The sequence below is a fragment of the Tasmannia lanceolata genome, unplaced genomic scaffold (genome assembly GCF_043159265.1).
Source record: "Tasmannia lanceolata isolate RefF3 unplaced genomic scaffold, GAP_Taslan_0.1 ptg000023l, whole genome shotgun sequence".
Classification (NCBI taxonomy): domain Eukaryota; kingdom Viridiplantae; phylum Streptophyta; class Magnoliopsida; order Canellales; family Winteraceae; genus Tasmannia; species Tasmannia lanceolata.
In genome coordinates, this window is record NW_027518700.1 from 10312540 (window position 1) to 10336069 (window position 23530).

Sequence of the window (23530 nt, forward strand, 5' to 3'; positions counted from 1 at the left end):
TCGAACACCGTAACCAACACCGATTCGAGTTCGAATCTTTATAAAGACACATGTACTATTCGGATGTCACGTCGTATAGAAGATTAGAACATGTGCGTTATTCGGATGTTCGGGCAGCAGGTAATTAACAGGCGGTTGGACTAATTAGTAGGGCTGCAACTTGGGTCAGGTTATACACGACCCGCTTTGACGCGACCCGACCCGAAAATAACAAGGGTCGGGTTTAGAAATCATGGGTCATTGGTAGGGTCAGGTTTTGAATTAGAAAACCTGACTCAATCTTAGGCAGGGCCGGGTTTAAAGAAAAACAAAAAACAAAAAACCCGACCCGACTCATATGAGTACTGTGACGTTCTTAAATGTCTCTTGAATAACATAGGAAATTATTTTCCAATATATTGATATACAATTGTTTTCAGTGATCATGTCTGTTGTGTGAAAATATAGTGTCCTTTTGAAATTTATACACATTTTTAGAGATTTTTCGTGTGAAGATTTGGTTTTTTCCCTATCATGTTTAAAATTAGTCACTATCCAACGCTAAAAACTAAAAACCTAACCCGAGAAACTATCTTGGGTAGGGTCGGGTTTACGAATCTCAGGTTTTCTTGTAAAAAAATAGACCTGACCATACCCGAAACGAGATAATTCTCCCCTAGGGTAGGTTTTGGAAAACCCGACCCGCCCGACCCGAGTTGCACCCTAACTAATTAGCCCACACGTTGATTGCAAAAGGATGAGTGGTGACATGAAATTTGATCGACAACTGCAAAGACCAAAGTGTATAAATAGAGGGAGAAGTTGAAATGGATCTCAACAGCACCATACAACTTGTGTCTTTTTTCATTTCATAAAGGTAGTGTTGGGAACCACAGGTAGAGCTAGCCCTCAAAGCTAGCTTTTAAGGGGAGCGAACCCATTCCCTTATAAGCCCATCCACATCGTTACAGTTTTCAGTTGTGGGACTATTTTGCTTTCACGTGGAGCCCCCAACAATCACCCCCTCCATGTGGAAGCACCGTGGACAATCTCACCCCTCCACGCGGCAGAAACGTGGGAACTACGAGATCTTCCCCAAGGGATTTTTCTGTCCACAGAGGCATACAGGGGTTACCGAAATCTTCCTGGGAGTTACCACGCCCCAGCTCTGATACCATTTGTTACAGAAGTAGGGCTCAAATCAGCCCTCTGAGGCGACCCGTTAACAATCCGAACACGAAAGTGTGTTTCCTATTTTACGTGTTAACAATACGCAACGTTTCCGAAGTAAATTTGCAAGAACAAGATAAATAAAGTACAAGCCAAACCACAAGAACCACACACAAGAACACCAAGATTTAACGTGGTTCATCACACGATGGGTGTGGCTACGTCTAAGAGAGAAGACTTCAAAAGATTTCACTATATGAAAATAAGTTGGTTACAAGAAGCACTCACTGGATTACAAAAGCCCAAAGCTTTCTCCGGATTACACAAGAATTAATCTCTACACCCTCTAGGACCCAAGCGTCTTTGCTCCTGAGAGTGGCCTCGCTTCTTCCTGTTCTTCCTCGCCAAAGAGAGATCCAAGAAACCCAAGCCCTTCAATCTATTCTTGAAGATGTTTTCTTTCTCTCTTCTCAAAGCCCTATATAGGCCTTTCTTTATTTTTCACCAAGCCTTGAAGAACTCCCATAGCCGTAGCCTCTTTTTACATTATTTTTTTCCTTGTTGTTTTTAATTTAGTCCAAGTCGTTCACGAGATACTACTTTTGCATCAAAAGGCATATCTCTCAAATCGACTTCCAAGGTTTTCAATAAGAATGGGAACTTTCTTTTATAAATGCCAATAACTATGGCTCGTAATAAAAGAGTCCTACTCGACTCTGCCCTTTATCAATTCAAGGCAAAGCAACATTCTCCACCTTGGCTTGAATTTGATTTGTCCACAACTTGTAAATATCTTTCATCACAAAGTCTTCTCCACCACACCCCGAAGGGTGCTAGTTCGACCCAATTTGTCGAATGTTAATTAAATTCAAGCAATGCTTGAACTTCTCCGTTAGCACAGGCTTAGTCAACATATCTGCGGCACTGTTTCTTGTATCGACCTTTTCCAAAGAAATTTCATCTCCTTTAATAACCTCTCGAATGAAATGGAACTTCACGTCTATGTGTTTTGTCCTTGTATGAAAAACTTGATTCCTTGCCAAGTCCAATGCACTTTGGTTGTCGCAATACACGCAAGTGTTTCTTTGCTCTACTCCAAGTTCACTCACGAGCCCTCTTAGCCATATGGCTTGTTTCACTGTTTCCGTTGCTGCCATATACTCTGCCTCTGTAGTAAACAAAGCTATAGTCGTCAGTAGAGTGGACCTCCAACTGATAGCTCCCCCAACAAGAGTAAAAGCGTAACCTGTAGTGGACCTTCTCTTGTCCAAATCTCAAGCATAATCGGAATCGACATAGCCCAAATGTTACACAGACAGTGGATGTTGTCAGTAGGTATATGACAGAATGTCCCTACAAATGGTATCAGATTTAGGGCGTGGTAACCCCGGTTTGCCTCCGAGGGCGGGAATGTCCCTCGGGGAATATCTTGCAAAACCCCGATGAAGTTATCTCGTGGTTTCCACGTTGCCCGCCGCGTGGAGGGGGGAGATGGTCCACATTGCTTCTGCGTGGAGGAGGAGATTGTTGGGGTTGCACGCCCCACATCAGACATGTGAAATGGATGTGGATGGGTTATAAGGGAATGTGCACCCTCTCTCTAATGGCTAGCTTTTAGGGGTGAGTTCTACCCGGTTTGATTCCCTATCAAGTAGTTCATAACTAAGCCTTCTTTTCCATTTCTCTTGTTTCTTCAATTCGATCGTACACTGCAAGACATCAATGAACATTGCTTCGGAGAAGGTATTCTCTAGTTTTGTTCTTTGGTGAATTTTTCCACTTTACACTATGCGAATTATTAAGTCCTTGTTCACAGTGAGATCGAACTGACAGTCGTTTGATTGTATGTTCTCCCATTGCTCGAAACTTAGTTACATCTATTAACTGGAAAAGGCCCATTCGATCCTTCAATCAAAGGGACTCTCTTGTATAAAACTGTGCATAGGTTTTAGCCTTCTTTTCCTTGTCTTTTGTTCTTCGATTCGATCATGTACTGCAGGACATCAATAGACATTACTTCAAAGAAGGTATTCTCTCGTTTTGTTCTTTGGTGAATTTCTTCACTTTACAGTACTATACGAATTATTAAGTCCTGGCTCATAGTGCGATCAAACTGGCTGTCATTTGATTGTTTGTTCTCCCATTACTCGAAACTGAGTTAACATCTATTAATCGGAAAATGCTTTCAAACATTCAATCGAAGGGTCTCGCTGTTGCATAAAATAGTGTGTAGGATTTTTGCACCAATATAAAGAGAAAATGAAGTCTGTTTACAAGGGGTGCAACTTGGGTTGGTCGAGTTGAGCATTTGTTAAAAATGAATTGGAATCAACCATAGTCTGACTCAACTTTAAGAAAAAATCGACCCCCAAGTTGTACCCCTACATTTTACTTTTTTTTTTCCAAGAAAAGACTATTTCCGCGCCAACCAAACGGACCCTAGGTGCTAACTGTGTACAACATAAGTAGGACCAACGACACTCTGATGGACTGTCCAATTCAAAAAGGATAGTGCCAAGACTTAGGAAGTAGGATCTAAAAAGCACTCCAAAATGGATCCCACTGATAAAGGTAATTAGAACAGATCGTGTCCAAGATATAGGTAGATCTGATCCGAAGTTGATCCATTGACACCCCTACTTATCTGTTGGATTGTTTTTGCGTAGGATTTCTAAATGCTTTGAAAATACCCCCATGACTAGACAATAGACATTAATGAACGAAAATATAAGGATATTTTCGTACATTGATGCCCACCATTTGGATTCAGGATGCTCCATTAATTGTGGCCACATCTAGGTCATGATCTGAAATAATTTCGGACCTTATGATATGGATATCCAATGAACACGTTTCAGATGCAGTTGTTATGCCTAATATCCTGCTCATTACCGTTTGGATCCTTTGGCTCCATTAGACCATCTGGTTTCATTCGCAACCCTAACTAGACCAGACCCAAACTGGACGTCTATTCATGACCCCTTCATTGAGAGGGAAACATTGACCCGATTAAGGTTGGTTTTAAATAAAACAGTACTTTTTAACATACTTTTAGTACCCTTTTAATTATTAGGAAACCTGTATAATAATGGTTTTGTTGAGAAAGAGCTGATAAAGCTTGCTTGTTTTGCCTATATGCTAGTATTAAGTTACAGATGAAAGAGACGATCACTGAGAAATTAGTAGTTATTAATTACCCTGCTTTCATTATTTGAAGTGGTTGTTTATGTCGAAAGGAAGACTAAAAAGATGACATAGCACAAGACTAGACTATCCAATTTTCCTCCCTGCAATAGATGTGATGTAGAATAAAAATCATATTGATACGGACAATCCAAACGTTGAATGTGGATCAAATGTCTACCTTTCTTTTTAATTGTGCATCTGTCAGCTAATATGAATGTATTACTCTTTGGTATAAAGACGATTTGCACTAAAGGTCATGGTTTAGGTGGTTAGATTAAAGGTCTGTGTGGCCAATTATAGGTGTATATATAGAGAGAATTTATATGATGGAGATTTCCAAAAATCATTTATGGAATCATCTACAGATCGGAGGGTTAGGATCATCGTATGGAAATGATTTTTGGGGCACAACCTATTTACGTTTGCATAAACAGATGAACGGTTTGGATCATAAAAAAAAGTGGGCTGTACCTACTTTTTTTAGACTTCACGTGTTTTCACGGCCACCCATCATATAAATTCTCTCTTTCTCTCTCTCTATATATCTATTAAGTTTATGTGTGGCCTTTTTAACCTTTTCATTTTTTTTTTCTGAAAGGCAAAGAATTATATTAAAAAAGAATGAAACCCGAGAAATCACCCAGCAACAAGGAAAACAAATACAACGCGGGGAAAAAAAAATTTACCAACCAAGACCCCTTAAAAAGGCACCTTTTTAAACTTGATTGACATTGTCGAAATGTTACAGTTATTGGGTGATCCTCACCTTTGATTCGAAAGGCAAGAAAGGAGTGGACTCCGCCTTCTCACCTAATACCCACTACTAAGGATTGAAAGTAGCACAATCGGCTATAGGACAGAAAGTTATTATTCTGATAGAACAAGCTACGTAGGGAAAGACTACGCCTTTACCACCTAGCAAAGCAAGGGTAGAGTTTCAGTAGGACACCCATGGAAGGAGAGAGGGGAACAAGCTCAGACACATAGCAAGACTAGAACTCCTATTGCATGCGTCGATTCCAGACCAGACAAACTCAAGCTAGCCCGCTGCACTTTAGCATAGTGCAAGAAAAAGTTCTTTCACAGAGAAAAGTGGGATTTCATCTGTCTTGTCTCCTATATTGGACAAGAGGACTTCGTTAGCCAGATCCCCTTTTATAACCTTTTCTTAATGCCGCTCGGGCTCCCATCGATCACTGAGTTTCTAGACGAAAAATACTCGATCTCGACTAGTCAACCATTTCTTCATTAGTCTCGAAACCACCAAAAGCAGTGCCCACTCTTTTGTGGAATTTCCGCAGGAAACCCACGTTTGGTTGCTAGTTATATAGTGGGCAAAAAAGAATCCCACAAACCAAAATAACCCCGCACGAAACCCAAAGCTGGAAAAAAAAAATCCCAGGAACTAATATAATCCCGCACGAAATCCGAAGAACCAAAGTAACCAAAAGAAGAACTTTTTTCTTCCCAACAGTTCAAGCAACCAAACAAAGGAGGCTTGTGTTGGTCATTCCGAGCAAAACGCATTTATTATTTGTTTAATTTTAAATTTGTCTGCGCCATTTTCATATTTTTCTATGTCCTTATAAATGAACTTTGTTGAGAAAGAGACTGAAGGCGCCCTTGTAGCTGGTTTTTGCAAAGTTGCCACGTAATTTAACATTCCTCATGTTTTAATTAGCTGTAGAAAACTTTTAGGATGTGTTTGATTTGGTCGAATTGTCACTGTGGAAATCACAATTCTGTAGAAATCTGTTAAGCCCGAAATCGGTTAACAGATATGACAGTGACGTAAGAGCCGAGCTGGAGGGCTCGAGGAGGTGAAATGGAGGGTAGAGTCCTGATTAACTGTGTCATGCACAAAAGCAAACGAGGTCAGAATGGCCGACCCGGAGTGTACTCCGGACAGACCCTTCGACACTCAAGTCAGTAAGAGCCGGAGTGAAGGGGTAGTTTTTAGAGTGGTGGGTAAGAATTCAATACCCTGATTTATGAGCTTTGGAAGCCTTTTTATAGGGAAAGTTTGGGGTAGGTGGGGAGTTAATGCCCCAAAGCAGGTGTCGACCAGCTATAGGTTCAGGTTCACCTACTCCGAGGGAATTACCAAACTACCCCTACTGACGTGGGTTCTGCAGTGGGCCCTCCTCTAGCCACGTGTTGGAAGCTAACAGGCTGCTGCGTTTTTGCACCCCATCAGTTGCCCCCCAGTTCTCCAAGTTATTATGGTGACTTGGGGAAATGTGGTAGAGTACATTTCTGATTGGAAGTGGTCGAGGCTTGGCCTGTGGCAGTCCCGAATCTGAAGCAGCCCGGAATCCGGAGCAGTCCGAAAATTGCGGCAGTCCGGAATCTGGGGCAGTTCGGAAATTGGAGCAGTCCGGCTTCTGGGGCAGTCCGGATTCTGGGGCAGTCCGGAATCTGGAGCAGTCCGGATTCTGGGGCAGCCCGGAATCTGGAGCCGTCCGGGGTCTGGAGCAGTCCGGATTCTGGGGCAGTCCTGATTCTAGGGCAGTCCGGAAATTGGAGCAGTCCGGAGTTTTGTCAGTCCGGAAATTGGAGCAGTCCGGATTCTGGGGCAGTCCGGAATCTGGAGCAGTCCGGCTTCTGGGGCAGTCCGGCTTCTGGGGCAGTCCGGCTTCTGGGGCAGTCCGGAATCTGGAGCCGTCCGGGGTCTGGAGCAGTCCGGATTCTGGGGCAGTCCGGAAATTGGAGCAGTCCGGAGTTTGGGGCAGTCCGGAGTCTGGAGCAGTCCGGATTCTGGGGCAGTCCGGATTTTTATCAGTCCGGCTTAAGCCGGACGCGTCATATCCAGTCCGGCTTTTGCCGGACTGTTTTTTGTCGTTTAGCCACCCGGCCCGGACTGCTTTTTGTCGTTTTGCGGAACGCGTCATATCCAGTCCGGCTTGGGCCGGACTGCGTTTTGTCGTTTTGCGGAACGCGTCATATGAAGTCCGGCTTGGGCCGGACTGCTTTTTGTCGTTTTGCGAAACGCGTCATATCCAGTCCGGCTTGGGCCGGACTGCGTTTTGTCGTTTTGCGGAACGCGTCATATCCAGTCCGGCTTGGGCCGGACTGCTTTTTGTCGTTTAGCAGAACGCGTCATATCTAGTCTGGCTTGGGCCGGACTGCTTTTTGTCGTTTAGCCACCCAGTCCGGCTTGGACCGGACTGCTTTTTGTCGTTTTGTGGAACGCGTCATATCCAGTCCGGCTTGGGCCGGACTGCTTTTCAGTCCGGCTTGAGCCGGACTGCCTTTCTCCGCATGAGCACTTGTATGACTCCCCTTGGTCTTTTAGAGGTACGCGCGTATTTTTGCTTACGCCCTTGCCTCGAAGTTTGTGCCCGCCATTAATAAAAGACACGCGGCACCACTCGGGCGTCCTCGAAACGCGTGCCCTTCATTTAATGCACACTGCCTCAGAGAAATCTATAAAGAGAGGGTTTTACCTTCTCATTTTCACTTTTTACTTCTCCTCCTTCTCCTCCTTCTCCTCCTCTTCTTCTCTCTGTCGGTTCGGCGAAGGCCAGTTCGGCTCGTGTAGTTTTGTGAACGGCGGTGGATTCAGGAGCATTCAGTGCGATCCGGTAATTTTTCTTGAGCGCGTCTCATTCGTTTCTTTTCCTGCTTTCATGTCTAGTAGCTCTAGTTCTGAGTCCGGTTCAGGGGAGTCGTCTTCTAGTAGTTCAGGGTCTAGATCGTCGATTAGGACCGAGGATAGGCCTATCTGGTCACCGGCCCCGAAAATGGCGAGTGTGAATATTATAGGTAGTGATGAGGAGGTGGAGGACGAGGCAATATTGGACTTGAACACCGTTCCGCTTCTGACGGATAGCCATGTCCCACGAGGGGGGAGTGTTGGTAGTGACGCCGGTGAGGCGTCCACAACGTTTCACCAGGGCCGGGCCGCTGAGGTCGTGGCAAGAGCCCGGATGGATGCCAATCCTAAATACAACATACAGGCTCTCAACGAGGAGAACTACCTGGACGAGTTCGCCATGGCAGTGATTAGGGATAAGTACTGCATCCCATCCATGTTTGGACTGAGGGAGGTGAAGGAGGGAGATAGAGCCTGTAATGAAAGCTCCGACATTTGCATATATGACGAGTCACTGAGGGCCGGACTCAGATTTCCTCTGCACCCCTTCTTCGCCTCGGTGCTTCAGCACTACGGGCTGGCCCCGGCCCAGGTGGCGCCGAACTCATGGAGGCTGCTGACGGGGTTTGTATACCTCATTCAGGGCCGGCTTCAGAGGAACTTGTCAGTACCGTTGTTCCGCGCATGTGCGCAATTGAAGAAGCACAAGGGTGGGGGTTGGATTTACATTAGCCAGCGTCCGGAGATAAAAATGATCACTGGCATTCCCTCCTCCATACACCTGTGGAGGAACAGGTTCTTTTATGTCGAGGACACGGAGTCCAGCGAGCCTTGGTCGGTCCCTTTGAAATGGGGAACCCCGGATACAGTCGCGATGAGTAGCAAGCCGTTCCTTGAGGGTGAAGATGCGAGAACCCTCGCTCTACTTCGGGAGGTGCTGGACCGGGAGGGGCCTGCTGATTGTTCAGACTTCCAAGGGGAAGAGGTTTTGGTTGGGTTGGGCCTTAGTAATGCGACTCGGGCACGTACGTAGATAGCCTCCTTTAAAATTTGTCTTTCCTTTTTTCTTGTTTCTGACTGGTTTTGTTTTCGTCTATCTTTCAGAGATGCAACAGCAGTCGTTAGTCGATAAGATGAGGAAGGGGGCCTTTGGGACGGTCCGTCAGGGCCAGAAAAGGAAGGCCCCGGAGATAGCGAGTCCGGCTCCAACCCAGGACGCGCCGCCCCCACCCAAGGCCAAGAGTTCGGTGAAATTGGTGAGTTCATCCGACCGGGGCGCAGGGTCTTCGAGGACTGTGGCGACATCTGCTGGCACCCTTCCACCCCCGGCGAGGTCCGGAGATAACATTTTTCGGCCAAATTGGGCCATCCAAAAGAGTGATACCGGCCTTGGAGAGAGCCGGGTAGCTGTAGAGATCCAAAGTAAATGTATTCTCGAAAAAGACAAGCAACAGGTTCCCCACGAGCCGCCAGCTACGGCCGAAGAGGCCGTATTTTCTTCTCTTTATCAGGTAAGATGGCTGACGAGTACGCTCACTCTTTGTTCGTCTTCTACTTCGTTTACCTGTGTTAACACTTGCTCATCCGTATTTTATAGATCGGAGTGTACTTCAATGATTTTCGGGGGAAGAGTAAGAAATTTTCCGATGCTATAACCAAGTCTGAGGAGGAGAATGGGAGGCTGAAAAAGGAGGCGAAGGAGCTGAAGAAGTCCGTCGAAAAATCTGCCGAGGAGATCAAGCGGCTGAGAGAGGATTTTGCCGCTCAGCTGGCCGCGCAGAAGGAGGAAGCGACGGAAGCCATCAACGCTCAGAGGGAGAGAGCCCTAACGAGGCAGGCGACAGGCGTTCAAGAAAAGGAGGACGAACTCCTTCTTCTATCCAGTGAGGCCAACAAGATAGGGTTTTTTGACTGCCTTGGGCAGGTTAAGGATTCCAATCCGGGCGTTGACCTATCGAGGATGGTTATACCTGACCCACCGACGCTTACTGGCCAGGAGCCGGCCACAGCTGACGCACTCTTGCCCCCGGGGGCAGATTCAGCGCGGAATAGGGGCAATGAGGCGCCTTGAGCTCTCTTTCTCCCCTTTTTTGGCGATTTCTTGATTCCTTTTTGTAATGGCCCCTTAGAGGCTCAACTCTTCTTTTTTTTGTAACAGCCCATTGAGGCGTCGTTTTTGTAATGGTCCTCTGAGGCCCCAACATATGAATGGAAAGCAAACTTTTATTGTCTACCTCTTCTATGCTTGTCCGTCTCTAGTTTATACTGTTTGGCCGTATGCTGCGTAGCTATCGCTCTAGGTAGGCGTCATGGACTTAGGTTGGTCCTGACGTGCTATGTTTTTCAGGAGCTTGGGTCTTTGCGTCCGGGCTGGTTCCGGACCAGGAGTTGGCTCCCGGTCTTTGCGGAGACGAGCCGTGGCGAACCAAACGTCGAGTACCTTAGTTTTAGTGAACTGGGTTTCGAAGGAGCTTTGGTTTTTGCATCTGGGCTGGTTCCGGACCAGGAGTGGGCTCCCGGTCTTTGCGGAGACGAGCAGTGGCGAACCAAACGTCGAGTACCCTAGTTTTAGTGAACTGGGTTTCGAAGGAGCTTTGGTTTTTGCATCCGGGCTGGTTCCGGACCAGAAGTGGGCTCTCGGTCTTTGAGGAGACGAGCCGTGGCGAACCAAACGTCGAGTACCCTAGTTTTAGTGAACTGGGTTTCAGAGGAGCTTTGGTTTTTGCATCCGGGCTGGTTCCGGACCAGGAGTGCGCTCCCGGTCTTTGCGGAGACGAGCCGTGGCGAACCAAACGTCGAGTACCCTAGTTTTAGTGAACTGGGTTTCGAAGGAGCTTTGGTTTTTGCATCCGGGCTGGTTCCGGACCAGGAGTGGGCTCCCGGTCTTTGCGGAGACGAGCCGGGGCGAACCAAACGTCGAGTACCCTAGTTTTAGTGAACTGGGTTTCAGAGGAGCTTTGGTTTTTGCATCCGAGCTAGTTCCGGACCAGGAGTGGGCTCCCGGTCTTTGCGGAGACGAGCCGTGGCGAACCAAATGTCGAGTACTCTAGTTTTAGTGAACTAGGTTTCGAAGGAGCTTTGGTTTTTGCATCCGGGCTGGTTCCGGACCAGGAGTGGGCTCCCGGTCTTTGCGGAGACGAGCCGTGGTGAACCAAACGTCGAGTACCTTAGTTTTAGTGAACTGGGTTTCGAAGGATCTTTGGTTTTTGCATCCGGGCTGGTTCCGGACCAGGAGTGGGCTCCCGGTCTTTGCGGAGATGAGCCGTGGCGAACCAAACGTCGAGTACCCTAGTTTTAGTGAACTTGGTTTCGGAGGAGCTTTGGTTTTTGCATCCGGGCTGGTTCCGGACCAGGAGTGGGCTCCCGGTCTTTACGGAGACGAGCCGTGGCGAACCAAACGTCGAGTACCCTATTTTTAGTGAACTGGGTTTCGAAGGAGCTTTGGTTTGTGCATCCAGGCTGGTTCCGGACCAGGAGTGGGCTCACGGTCTTTGCGGAGACGAGCCGTGGGGAACCAAACGCCGAGTACCCTAGTTTTAGTGAACTGGGTTTCCAATTTGATGAGTACCCAAGTTTTAGCGAACTGGGTTTCCGAGGAGCTTTGGTTTTTGCATCCGGACTGGTTCCGGACCAGGAGTGCGCTCCCGGTCTTTGCGGAGATGAGCCGTGGCGAACCAAGCGTCGAGTACCCTAGTTTTAGTGAACTGGGTTTCCAATTTGATGAGTACCCAAGTTTTAGCGAACTGGGTTTCCAAGTAATGAGTGCGAAGAGATTTGCAAAAGAGCTTGTCATTCACATTCAGCAGATATTTACAAAGTCACTTCCATGCCGGGTGGTCTACTACTGATAGTATTTTCTGAGGTCTTCGGCGGGTTCAGTCACCTGTGCTTCGTCTCTCAGATCAAGTAGTTCAATCGGCAAGGATTCCAGTGCATCTTTGCCTTTTGAGTGCCATGGCATAGCACTCCCTGGACTGTGGTTGATCTCCTCTGACCTCACCCACGTCGTTTGGCGTTATGAACTTCATTTTCTGGTGATACGCTGAAGCGACTGCGTGGATTAAGTTCTGCCCGGGTCGTCCCAAGATAGCATTATAGACCGAAGTGGCCCTCACTACTTGGAAGTTGACCATGGCAAAAGCTTGGCAGGGCGGCTCTCCGACGAGGACTGGGAGTTCAATCTGTCCCTCCACTTTGACGACCTCTCCTGAAAAACCGAACAGATCTGAGTTCGCCAGCCTTAAGCGGTCGTCACCTATCATCATTCTCTCGAAAGCATGATAGTACAAATTATCGGCCGAACTCCCGTTGTCTACTAGGATTTTCTTCAACTCCCAGTTTGCGACGAGCATTGTTAAGACCAGGGCGTCGTCGTGTGGCAGTATCAGATTGTCGAGGTCGGCATTTGAAAAGGAGATCTCATTCTCCGTCTTCATCTTCTTGTCGCATGCGTGCACGGCATTTTCGCATGCGTGCGTAAGCTTTTCGTGCAGCGGATGAGGTGCCACCAGCAGCCGGACCGCCCATGATTGTGCCGATGACTCCCCTTGGTTGGGAGCGGGGTACTTCTGGTTGTGGACTAGGTGGTGGAGGAGATTGTCTTCGGGCTGGGGGCGGTTGAGACCGCCGAGGACTCCGGCCCTGGAGAGCTCTCTCCTTGGGTTCGTTCCTGTGGGTGTCACCTCGGACATACTTTTTCAAATAGCCCCGGCTGATCAATTGCTCGATCTCCTCCTTCAGCTGCCAGCAGTCGTCTGTGTCGTGGCCGTGGTCCCTGTGGAAACGGCAGTATTTTGACTTGTCTCTCCTGTTCCCCTTGGAGATCATTGGGGTTGGCCACTTTATGAACTCCTCTCCGCTGATAGCAGCTAGTATGTGCCTTCGGGATGTGTTGAGAAGGGTGAAGTTTTCCTCCCTTCTTTGGGGGGACTTGTCTCTTCTAACAACCTTGTCATCCCTACGCGGCTTAGCAGGGTGCTTGTCTCGGTTCATATCATCAGAGGCCCTCCTCCGATTCGAGTCCAGAGCAGCCAGAGTCTCTTCTACTGAAATATATTCCTCTGCCCCAGCCATTAGGTCCGCTAGGGAGAGTGGATTCCGGCGGGCCACTGCTCGGCGGAAATCATTAGATCTAGCACCTGCGAGAAGTGCGTTTGTAGCGGCCGAGGGGTCTAGATTCGGCACTTGAAGCGCCTCCCTGTTGAATCGGCTAACGAAGGCTTTGAGAGGTTCATTATCCTCCTGCCGCAAGGCCATTAAGGATGCTGTTGTCTTCCTTGGCCTGCGGATGCTCATGAAGTGGCGGACCAAGTCTTCCCCGAAGTCATCGAAGCTGCTGATGGGGTTCAGTCTGATCCTTGAGTACCAGTCCCTTGCTGCACCTGTCAAGGTCGTCGGGAATGCTCTGCAAAGGAAGCCATCTGACGCACCGTGGAGGAGCATCATTGTTCAGAACGTCTCCAAGTGGTCCACGGGGTCAGTGGTCCCATCATACTGCGGAATAGTTGGCATTTTAAATCTCCTGGGTGCTGGGGCGGCCATGACGTCGTCGGTGAATGGTGTTCTGCTCGTGAACGCCCTAGAAACAGGCCGGCTTTGATCTTTAGCCAGCTCTTCAATTCTGTGGTCCATCTCTTCTATTTTCTGCCGCACCGGGTCAGCTCTAAGGTCTGGGGACCTGTTTCTTTCCACAAATGGGCTCGCCGCGGAGCCGGAGTGGCTTTCTGGACTTCTACGACGGGACCGGGATTTTGCCTGTGGCACGCGCTCTTCATGAGCTCGGTGCCTTTGCGGAGAGCGAGACCGTGACCTTCGACGGTGGTGCGGCTCTGTCTGAGCATGCCTGGCCGTGGGGTGACGGACTTGTCTGGTGGAGCGGTGAGTTCAGTCCTCACCATGGCGCGACGACTCTCCCCTGTGGATATCTGGCCTCTCGGGGACAGGTCGTGGAGCTTCCGGAGGAGGTTGGGGGGGCGCCTGGAGTAACTGCTGGTACTGCCCAACGAGAGTTGTCATTTGCCGAAAGAGGGCTTGAACTTGCTCTAGAGTGGGCATGGGATTGAGGTGCTCCGAACGAGGCTGGCTCTGTTCGGCCGTAGCAGAAGCTGCCACCACCAGCGAAGCGAGTCGCTCACTCCGAGTCCTGCCGGGTAGCACGGCTCAGGTAGTCCGTGCGGTTGGCACCCGCGCACTCTTGCGCCCTGCCATTCTTGTAAAGTGATCGGGACAGCCTTTAGTTCGGGGGTCCCATGGATGACGCCAATCTGTTAGGCCCGAAATCGGTTAACAGATATGACAGTGACGTAAGAGCCGAGCTGGAGGGCTCGAGGAGGTGAAATGGAGGGTAGAGTCCTGATTAACTGTGTCCTGCACAGAAGCAAACGAGGTCAGAATGGCCGACCCAGAGTGTACTCCGGACAGACCCTTCGACACTCAAGTCAGTAAGAGCCGGAGTGAAGGAGTAGTTTTTAGAGTGGTGGGTAAGAATTCAATACCCTGATTTATGAGCTTTGAAAGCCTTTTTATAGGGAAAGTTTGGGGTAGGTGGGGAGTTAATGCCCCAAAGCAGGTGTCGACCAGCTATAGGTTCAGGTTCATCTACTCCGAGGAAATTACCAAACTACCCCTGCTGACGTGGGTTCTGCAGTGGGCCCTCCTCTAGCCACATGTTGGAAGCTAACAGGCTGCTGCGTGTTTGCACCCCATCAAAATCCATCAATTTCCACGTTTGATATACTAAACAATAAGGGCAGAAATTGAATTAGGAATTTCATGGGGAAGTGAAATGAAGAAGTTTGGAGACACTAAACAATAAGGGCAGAAATTGAATTAGGTATTTCATGGGGAAGTGAAATGAAGAAGTTTGGAGCCGTTTTCCTGTTGTTTCAAATGTGTGGGGTAGGTGCCAGATTTTCCATGTTCCAAGACAGAAAGATCTCATTGAAAATGATAAAGGTACCAATATGGCAATATCTCATAAAATATCAGAAGGTACCCTAATGTCATATAAAGTAACCAGGAAGACTTGGTAAAGGACAAAAGTACCCATATATCATTAATGACAAAAATACGAAGCTTTTATATGGTCTCGAAGCGTGAAGTCCGTGTAGGCTGTAACTATCACCCATGATATTTGATCTAACATCATCCTCTTAACAAGTGGGCTGCTGTTGGATCAAATATCAAGGGTCGTGACACCTGTGATAGGGAGAAAAAACGGTAGGACTATTAGATCCCGCCACATGTCACCGTTGTACCAAATGAATCTAATTATAGAGAATTTATATGATGGGTGGCCATGAAAACACGTGAAGTCTAAAAAAGTAGGTATGACCCACTTTTTTTTATGATCCAAACCGTTCATCTGTTTGGGCATAACGTAAATAGGTTGTGCCCCAAAAATCATTTCCATAGGATGATCCTAACCCTCCGATCTATAGAAGATTCCATAAATGATTTTTGGAAATCTCCATATTCAGATCAAATCAAATCGGAGGGTTAGGATCATCCTATGGAAATGATTTTTGAGGCACAACCTATTTACGTTGTGCCCAAACAGATGAACGGTTTATATCATCAAAAAAAGTGGGCCGTACCTACTTTTTTAGACTTCACGTGTTTTCACGGTCACCCATCATATAAATTCTCTTAATTATGATCAAGAAGAGTATAAAGACAAGTGTTGGGGGAAAAATAAATAAATTCCCCTTTTACGTTAGACACATGGTATACATGCTAATGCATGGCAAGCACACCGACAAGTGGCGAACATGGCATGCACAAGAACACAATGCTTATACACCAAAACATGGTGTAAGAACTCTAAGCCTATAAAAGGCACCCTCTTGCTCAATGGTAAAGGACACTCTTCTTCCCCCCATAAGTAGAACTGTCAATCGGGATGGGCAAGCTCGAAGCCCGCCCGTTCGGCCCGCTAAAAGCCCGCCCATAATTAAAATGAGAACAAGCTAAACCAAGCTTGGTCAAAAGTTGAAGCCCGAACTCTAATTTGGGCTGAGCTTGATCAAGGGTCGTCCAGCCCGTTATAGGCCCGGGCCCGATAATATATTTACTATATAATTTTTCAAGATTTTTTATGCCCTTAAAAATCAGTAGATTTTAATTAAATAGGTTACTTAAACATTAATATCCTATATGCTATAGTTCGACATTAAATAGGTTTTTTTTTTCTTTATTTTGCCCCTCTTTAGCCCACTCCATATGAACGGTTTGGATCATCATATCCTATAGGCTATAGTTCAACCTCAGATTTATTAAATGAATAAGACAAAATCTGGCAAAAAATCATTCGGTGTGGCTTTTCTCACATGCCAAAGCCAATAAGTTTAATGGCTTTCTATGAAATTGGCTTTTCTGTGCTTGACTTAGTCTTTTCTCGTGCAGAAAATAAGAGGTGATGGGCAAGCTCGAACTCGGCCCGAAGCCCGTTGTGGAGTTTGGGCTGAGTTTGGGCAATGGTCAGGCCAGAACTCGGCCCGAAGCCCGTTGTATAGACATGGGCTGAGCTTGAGTACCTCAGGCCCGTCCAAGCTCGGCTCGATTGACAGTCCTACCCATAAGCATGTTTATCTCTATTAGTCTTGCTTAGATATCTGTGATACCAATACCTGACTTGAGCGTCGAAGGGTGCCCCCGAGTCTCCACTCCGGGGCCCTTCTAACGTTGTTTTCTATGAGCACAGGCACCCATGAATAGGAGCTCTACCAACCTAAGCTGCTGGTTTTGCTGATAGCGCTCGCCCGACGCCCAGATCCGGATTTTGGCATCATCAGATTGGTGCTATCCGTGGGACCTGAAGAAATAAATCTAAGCATAATGACCGAGGGCGTGCTAGGGGCAAGAGTTGAGAGTGATTGATTTATCATTTCAGAACGAAGCTATGGCGTTCGGCAGTCACTACTTCTCTTATGTACTCGTTCTTCTTCTTAATCTATCTGGTTCTCTCATTCCGGCATCATCTACTCCGGTCAGAATCAACTACGGCCTGTTTAAACTGGACGGAACTCCGACGTATTCACTCGTCCTCGTTCTCGTTAATAGCAGCGGCACCGGTGGTGGTGGCGGAGGTAGCAGGAAAAGCGCGGTTACTCCGTCAGCCGGTGGTTTTGTTATTTACGCATCAGAAAGAAGGTTAGTCTCCTCTTAGATTGGGAAAATATAAAGAGAAGCTTGTCTTTTCTTTGTCTAGGAAATAGGTAAAAGAAAATTACTTTGAAGTCAGAAAGAAGAAACAAAAGGGGCAAGATCTAGTCCAGGGGTAAAACATAAGAATATATGTTATATTATATATAAAGAAGAGATGACTTGGAAGTCAATTTCTATCTTTGAAGTTGACAATGCCTATGTTCGGAATGCTCACCTATTGGATCATTCCTAAAACAATCGGAAAAGAGGTTGGGCATGCCGCACAAGGTTCTACTCTCTTCAGAAGCCAGGTTCTCTGGTGTCTCATTCCTTGCATTTCTACAAGTAGATAAAAAAAAACAAAACAAAACATGCACGCGTAGGGCATTGAGTCTTGCCCTATCTACACACCTTGGGAAGAGGAAGGGACAAAACTCTCTTTATCCTCATCAAGTGATAATTATTCGAAGATATTTTGATTCGCACTCCACTTTTTTAGGTAAATGAAAACCCATCTTAAGAGTAAAACATACTACACGGCTAGGGGTGGCAATGGCTCGGTTTCAGTTCGTTTTAACCCCCAAAACGAACCGAACTGGTTCCGGCTCGGTTCGGCCAATTTTGCCACCCCATCCATGGCCAGATATCACACGACCTTCATCGGTCCCTTTTATTCACCAGGGCGGCCCTTGTGGTTAAACTAGTACTTAATTCATAAATACACAGGAGAGGGCTGCCCCGGAGAAGGAAAGGGGGTGGATATAACGCTTCTCTTGGGAAAAAACACCATACTAGTGGGGCCCACCACAAAAAGGAATCTTCATAACTATGTCTGACATTGTTTTAAAATTGGTAGCCTTGATAAACTCCATACGTGTTATCACAAGGATAAGACGAAAGGAGAGAGAAAGTCTACACGTGTTGAATGATAACAATCTCCTTCTGCCATTTCTACTTTCTTGAAAACAAAAGGGAAAATATCTTTCCTTTATGTTATTTCAAGACTTCCCATTACTTTCCTTGGGAAATGCCTTTGTAAACCAACTGGATAATATTATATCATTATAGATGTGAAAGTGTCTGTCCCCTTTATGTGAAACTACTACAATTCCACTTAGATGGAGAAAAAGCCTGGTTGAGCAAGAAGGGCTTGGACCCTAGTACAAGGGTCCAGCCACCCTACTACCATTCCACTTAGATAGAAAAAGAGACTGGTTGAGCAAAAAAGACTCGGACCTTAGAGCAAGAGTCCGGCCACCCTACTACCATTCCACTTAGATGGAAAAAGAGCCTGGTTGAGCAAAAAAGGCTCGGACCTCAGGACAAGGGTCCAGCCGCACTACTACCATTCCACTTAGATAGAAAAAGAGCCTGGTTGAGCAAAAATAGGTCGGACCTCAGAGCAAGGGTCCGTCCACCCTACTACCATTCTACTTAGATGGAAAAAGAGTCTGGTTGAGCAAAAAAGGCTCGGACCTCAGGATAAGGGTCCAGCCGCACTACTACTATTCCACTTAGATGGAGAAAGAGCCTGGTTGAGCAAGAAGGGCTTGGACCCCAGTAGAAGGGTCCAACCACCCTACTACCATTCCACTTAGAAGGAAAAAGAGCTTGGTTGAGCAAAAAAGGCTCGGACCTCAGGGCAAGGGTCCAGCCGCACTACCACCATTCCACTTAGATGGAAAAAAAACCTGGTTGAGCAAAAAAGGCTTGGACCTCAGAGCAAGGGTCCGGTCACCCTATGCTTATTCCACTTAGATGGAGAAAAGGCATGGTTGAGTAAAAAGGGCTCGAATCTCAGTACAAGGGTCCAGCCACCCTACGGTTATTCCACTTAGATGGAGAAAAAGCCTGGTTGAGCAAAAAAAAGGCTCGGACCTCATAGCAAGGGTCCGGCCACCCTACTATCATTCCCACCCTACTATTAGTCCACTTAGATGGAAATAGAGCCTAACTGAGCAAAAAAGGCTCGGGATCCAATACGAGGATTTGGCCACACTCCACCTAGATGGAAATATAGCCTCATTGAGTAAAAAGACTCAAAATTCGGTACAAGGACTCAGCCACATCCAAGGATCAAAGAGAAATCCGGCCAGACCCGGAAGTAAGATCAAGATCCCTTCCTCACGGCACAGCATAAAACAGAATGGTCAGTTCCCCACTCAGCCTCCTCGCACGCATAAGGGAAAACAAATGGAATATATCTACATTGTTCACAACGCATACAAACAACGATAAAGAGGCCCGTAACCAACGGGGCCTTCAAAATAACTTTTTTTAAAGAAACAAAAAAGAAGAATGAAAAAGGCTCGTAGAGAAGAAGACGGAAAAAACCCTCCGTTATAAGCCTGAAGAGAATTGGGTTATGAAATGAAATAACCCGCTCTACACGTGTCCTTCTCCAATTGGGAGGTCAACCGGCACCCCATAACTACACTGTGGCCCCTCGAGAAAGAACCGCCGAATGAAGCAGCACGCCCCTTTGCCTTCCCAGATTCCCATAAATACCCTCATCACTATATTCTGTGGCTGGATAAAGGAACTTACTCCCTTCGTCCATTCAATGGACCAAAGGAGTATGGGGTATTATGATAGGGAGAAAATACAATAGGACAGTTAGATCCCGCCACGTGTCACCGTTATACCAAAGGAATCTAATTATGATCAAGAAGAGTATAAAGACAAGTGTTGGGGGGGAAATAAATAAATTCCCCTTTTACTTTAGACACATGGCATACATGCTAATGCATGGCAAGCACACCGACAAGTGGCAAACATGCTAAAAACATGGCATGCACGAGGACACATGGCTTATACACCAAAACATGGTGTAAGAACTCTAAGCCTATAAAAGGCACCCTCTTGCTCAATGGTAAAGGACACTCTTCTTCCCCCCTATAAGCATATTTATCTCTATTAGTCTTGCTTACATATATGTGATATCAATATCTGACTTGAGCGTCGGAGGGTGCCCCCGAGTCCCCACTCCGGGCCAGTTGTTTTCTATGAGCGCAGGCACCTATGAATAGGAGCTACCAACCTAAGCTGCTGGTTTTGCTGATAGCGCTCGTCCGACATCCAGATCCGGATTTTGGCATCATCAACCTGCACTGGACTTCATGGCCAGGCACCTATATCTTAAGAGAATGACTTAAAGTATCACTATCTTATAGGATAACCAAAATACCCACATCTCATAAAATAACAAAGGTGCACTGATCTCCTAGAAAATGACTATCATGGAAAATAACAAAGTACCGATGTCTCATGAAAATGACAAAGATACTCGTGATCGTCTCATATCTAATAGAAAAGACTCAAAATACCCATATCTCATAGAAAATTATGAAATACCTATTTCTCAGAAAATGACAAAAATATCCATATCATATAAAATGTCAAATATCCACTAATAGAAACACCCATATCTCACACAAATGACAAAAACTCCTGAGCCTGAACCATTGAATGGAAGTTCAACAACTCCTTCATCTCCTTCGTCCCTTAACTCCACTTAGAGTCTTCGTCTCCTTGCTTTCGACCTCGACTTCCCACGTTCCAGTGTGCATTATGCCAACAATCACTTTTGAAATATGTGATGTTTTTTTTTTTTTTTTGATTGGTAAGCTGGGGTTAGGCAGGACCCCGACCAGAATTTATTGATAAGATAAAAAAGTACAGCTAAGGGGGCTCAAAAGCCAACAAAAAGGGAACAAGCTCCCAACAGGTTAGCAGCCAAAACAAGGTCCTATGGCCAAAAAAAGAGAAATACAATGAGGGCCTTTGGCCAAAAAAGAAATAATAATAGGGGGGCCTATGACCAGATCTGAATAAGATGGAGATGCTATAACCGGAGAGGACTCCTCTCACGATCCTGAGCCGAGACGGAAACTGCCTCAAGAGGATGCCGAGAACAATAGTTCCCTGGTACATTAAAGACGATTGTATAACGTCCCTGCCGAGTCCAGAGCTATAAGATGGACAAGGTCAGAGGAGAGATCGTCACAGTTGAGGCATTCACCTTTGATGGGGCAGGACCATTTGGACAAGAAATCAGCAGCAGCATTGCCCTCTCTCGAAAGGTGAGTAATTTTCCAGGATGTGAACTCGCGCAGGCCTTTATCGATGCTGAAAAGGAGGGGAATATGTTTCCATGGGCAATTGACTTTCTGCTCAATGATTTGCACCGCGAGGAGGGAATCCACTTCAATCCAAATGTTGCTGGGATGAGAAGTCTTAGCAAGATTGATCCCTTGTGGGATGTCTAGGAGTTCAAGCCCATGAATGCTTTGAGATTGGACATTCAAGGAGAAGGCAGATTTCAGGTTCCCTTCATGGTCTCTAATGATGCCGCCAATTCCAGCAAGGTCCCCGTCCAAAGAAGCATCAGTATTCAGTTTTATATAATTTGGGGGAGACTTCACCCATTGGCATTGAAGGGATCTGATGAGGGGAGGGATACAGGGGCAGTTAAAGTTGGAAGCAGTGGATCGGACAATAGCCGTTTCCTGTCCCTCGCATGCAGGCCAAGGGAGCGCAGCCTCGAGCCGATAGCAAACACGATCTGGTGAAGGATTTGGGTTTCATGGTTGGGTTGATTACCATGGATCCTGTCATTCCTTTCTTTCCACAGGTGGTTGATAGTTGTGGAAAAGTCTAATTTGATGCCAATGGAGGATTGGTAATCTCCAGAAGAATTATTCCTGATCCATTTTTCTTCATCAGACAACAGCTTCTTTGGTTTTCTTCGGATGGAAGAATGCCGAAGAATGGTGCTCCATACCCAGGAAGAGTAGGAACAGGAGAAGAATAAGTGGTTGACATTCTCAGGGTTAGCATGACAGAGTAAGCACCGAGTGTCGTTGAGATGGAGGAACCAGAGTCTATCCATTGTACTGAGTCTGTTTTGAACGGCTTGCCAGGCCGTGAGTGAGTATCTTGGGACATGGCCTTTGCACCACACCGTTTTGGTCCAAGGAGGTTTTGGGTTCCGAGATCTGATAGAATTCCAGGCGCTCATGAAGGAGAATTTGCCATTAGGGGAAGGCATCCAAATGGGTTGATCAACGCCTCGAGGAACAAACAAACCAGTGTTGATAATATTCTTGATGTCAGAGTAGGGGTGAGGGGCGTGTTTCAAGAATTGGATCCCAAGTTTTTCCACCATAGAGTTGGTCAATAGTGACGTTGAGGGGGATTGGGGTGAGGGTGGTGTCTATGGAGTTTTGAGTGAGCAATGGACCATCCAGATGCCAAGGGTGAGACCAGAAATTGATATTTTTCCCAGGGCCAATGATGTAGCACACATTCTTTTTTATTGAGTCTCGAGCATTAAGGATGCACCTAAAGCCCCAAGATGGGCTTTTGGGCATTTTGGCCGACCAAATAGACTTTTGTTTGATGTACTTGCTGTAGACCCATGCACTCCACGGGGAGGGTCTTTCGATCAAGATTTGCCAGAACAGCTTGAATCGGGCTGCAGAGTTTATGTCTGCGAGCTTCCTGAGACCAACACCTCCTTCCTCCTTAGGCATACAAAGAGTATCCCAACTGATCGGGTGGTATTTGGTGTTAAGATTGCTTCCAGCCTAGATAAAGTCTCTAAACAGTCTTTCGATGGTCTTCATGACACCAACAGGGACATTGAAGGCGGAGGACCAGAAGATATGATAGGAGTTAAGGACCGTTTTGACCAGCTCAATTCTACCAGCACAAGAGAGGAACTTGTTGTTCCAAGTGCTAATCCTGCCTCTTATCTTTGTTAGGAGAGGGAGACAGAGGTTAGCATTCATACGGGAAGAAGTGAGAGGAAGACCAAGGTACTTAATGGGAAGAGAGCCTTCCTGCATATTGAAAGTTTGGCAGATTCTGTTTCGGAGGGGGAGGGAGTTCCACCAAATATGACTTCGCTCTTGCTGAAATTAACTACCATACCAGTGCAATTGGAATATTCTAATGCATTCAATCGTTCCGACAGCTGTTTCGAGATTGGCATTCAAAAAGATCATTACATCATCAGCAAAAAGGAGGTGGATGATGGAGATGTTTCCACGGATGAAAGGAGTTGAGAATTGGTTACAAAAATAGGCTTCTTCAAGGATTAGGGAGAGGGGTTCCATGACGAGGCAGAATAGCAGGGGTGAGATGGGGTCACCTTGGTGAAGACCATTCGAGGATTTGAAGAACCCCTTGGGAGAATGGAGAAGCCCATTAACCAGAATGGAGAAAGAGGGAGACAGTTGCATTGTCTGATCCGTTCACACCAAGTGGAATTGAAGCCGATTTTTGACATGAAGCAAAGGAGAGCATGATGGTTAACACTGTCAAAAGCCTTCCTGAGGTCAATTTTGGAGCACATAATGGGTTTGGAATCTGCTCTGTGGAAGTTGTGGATCAGATCATGGGTGAGAAGGATATTGTCTTGAATGAGGCGACCCTTAATGAAGGCAGATTGGC

General features: G+C 46.6%; 1 protein-coding gene across 1 annotated transcript; it reads right to left on the reverse strand.

The window, feature by feature from the left end:
- Positions 1 to 21494: 21494 nt before the first annotated feature.
- Positions 21495 to 21965, reverse strand: LOC143855759 (uncharacterized). The gene has a single exon (XM_077365828.1). It carries the CDS (start codon positions 21963 to 21965, stop codon positions 21495 to 21497), a length of 471 nt encoding a protein of 156 aa, XP_077221943.1.
- Between the last annotated feature and the right edge of the window lie 1565 nt (positions 21966 to 23530).

Bases quoted from the DNA above. Each gene is read 5' to 3' on its own strand.
- LOC143855759 (XM_077365828.1), bottom strand. From the start codon at position 21,965: ATGGATAGACTCTGGTTCCTCCATCTCAACGACACTCGGTGCTTACTC.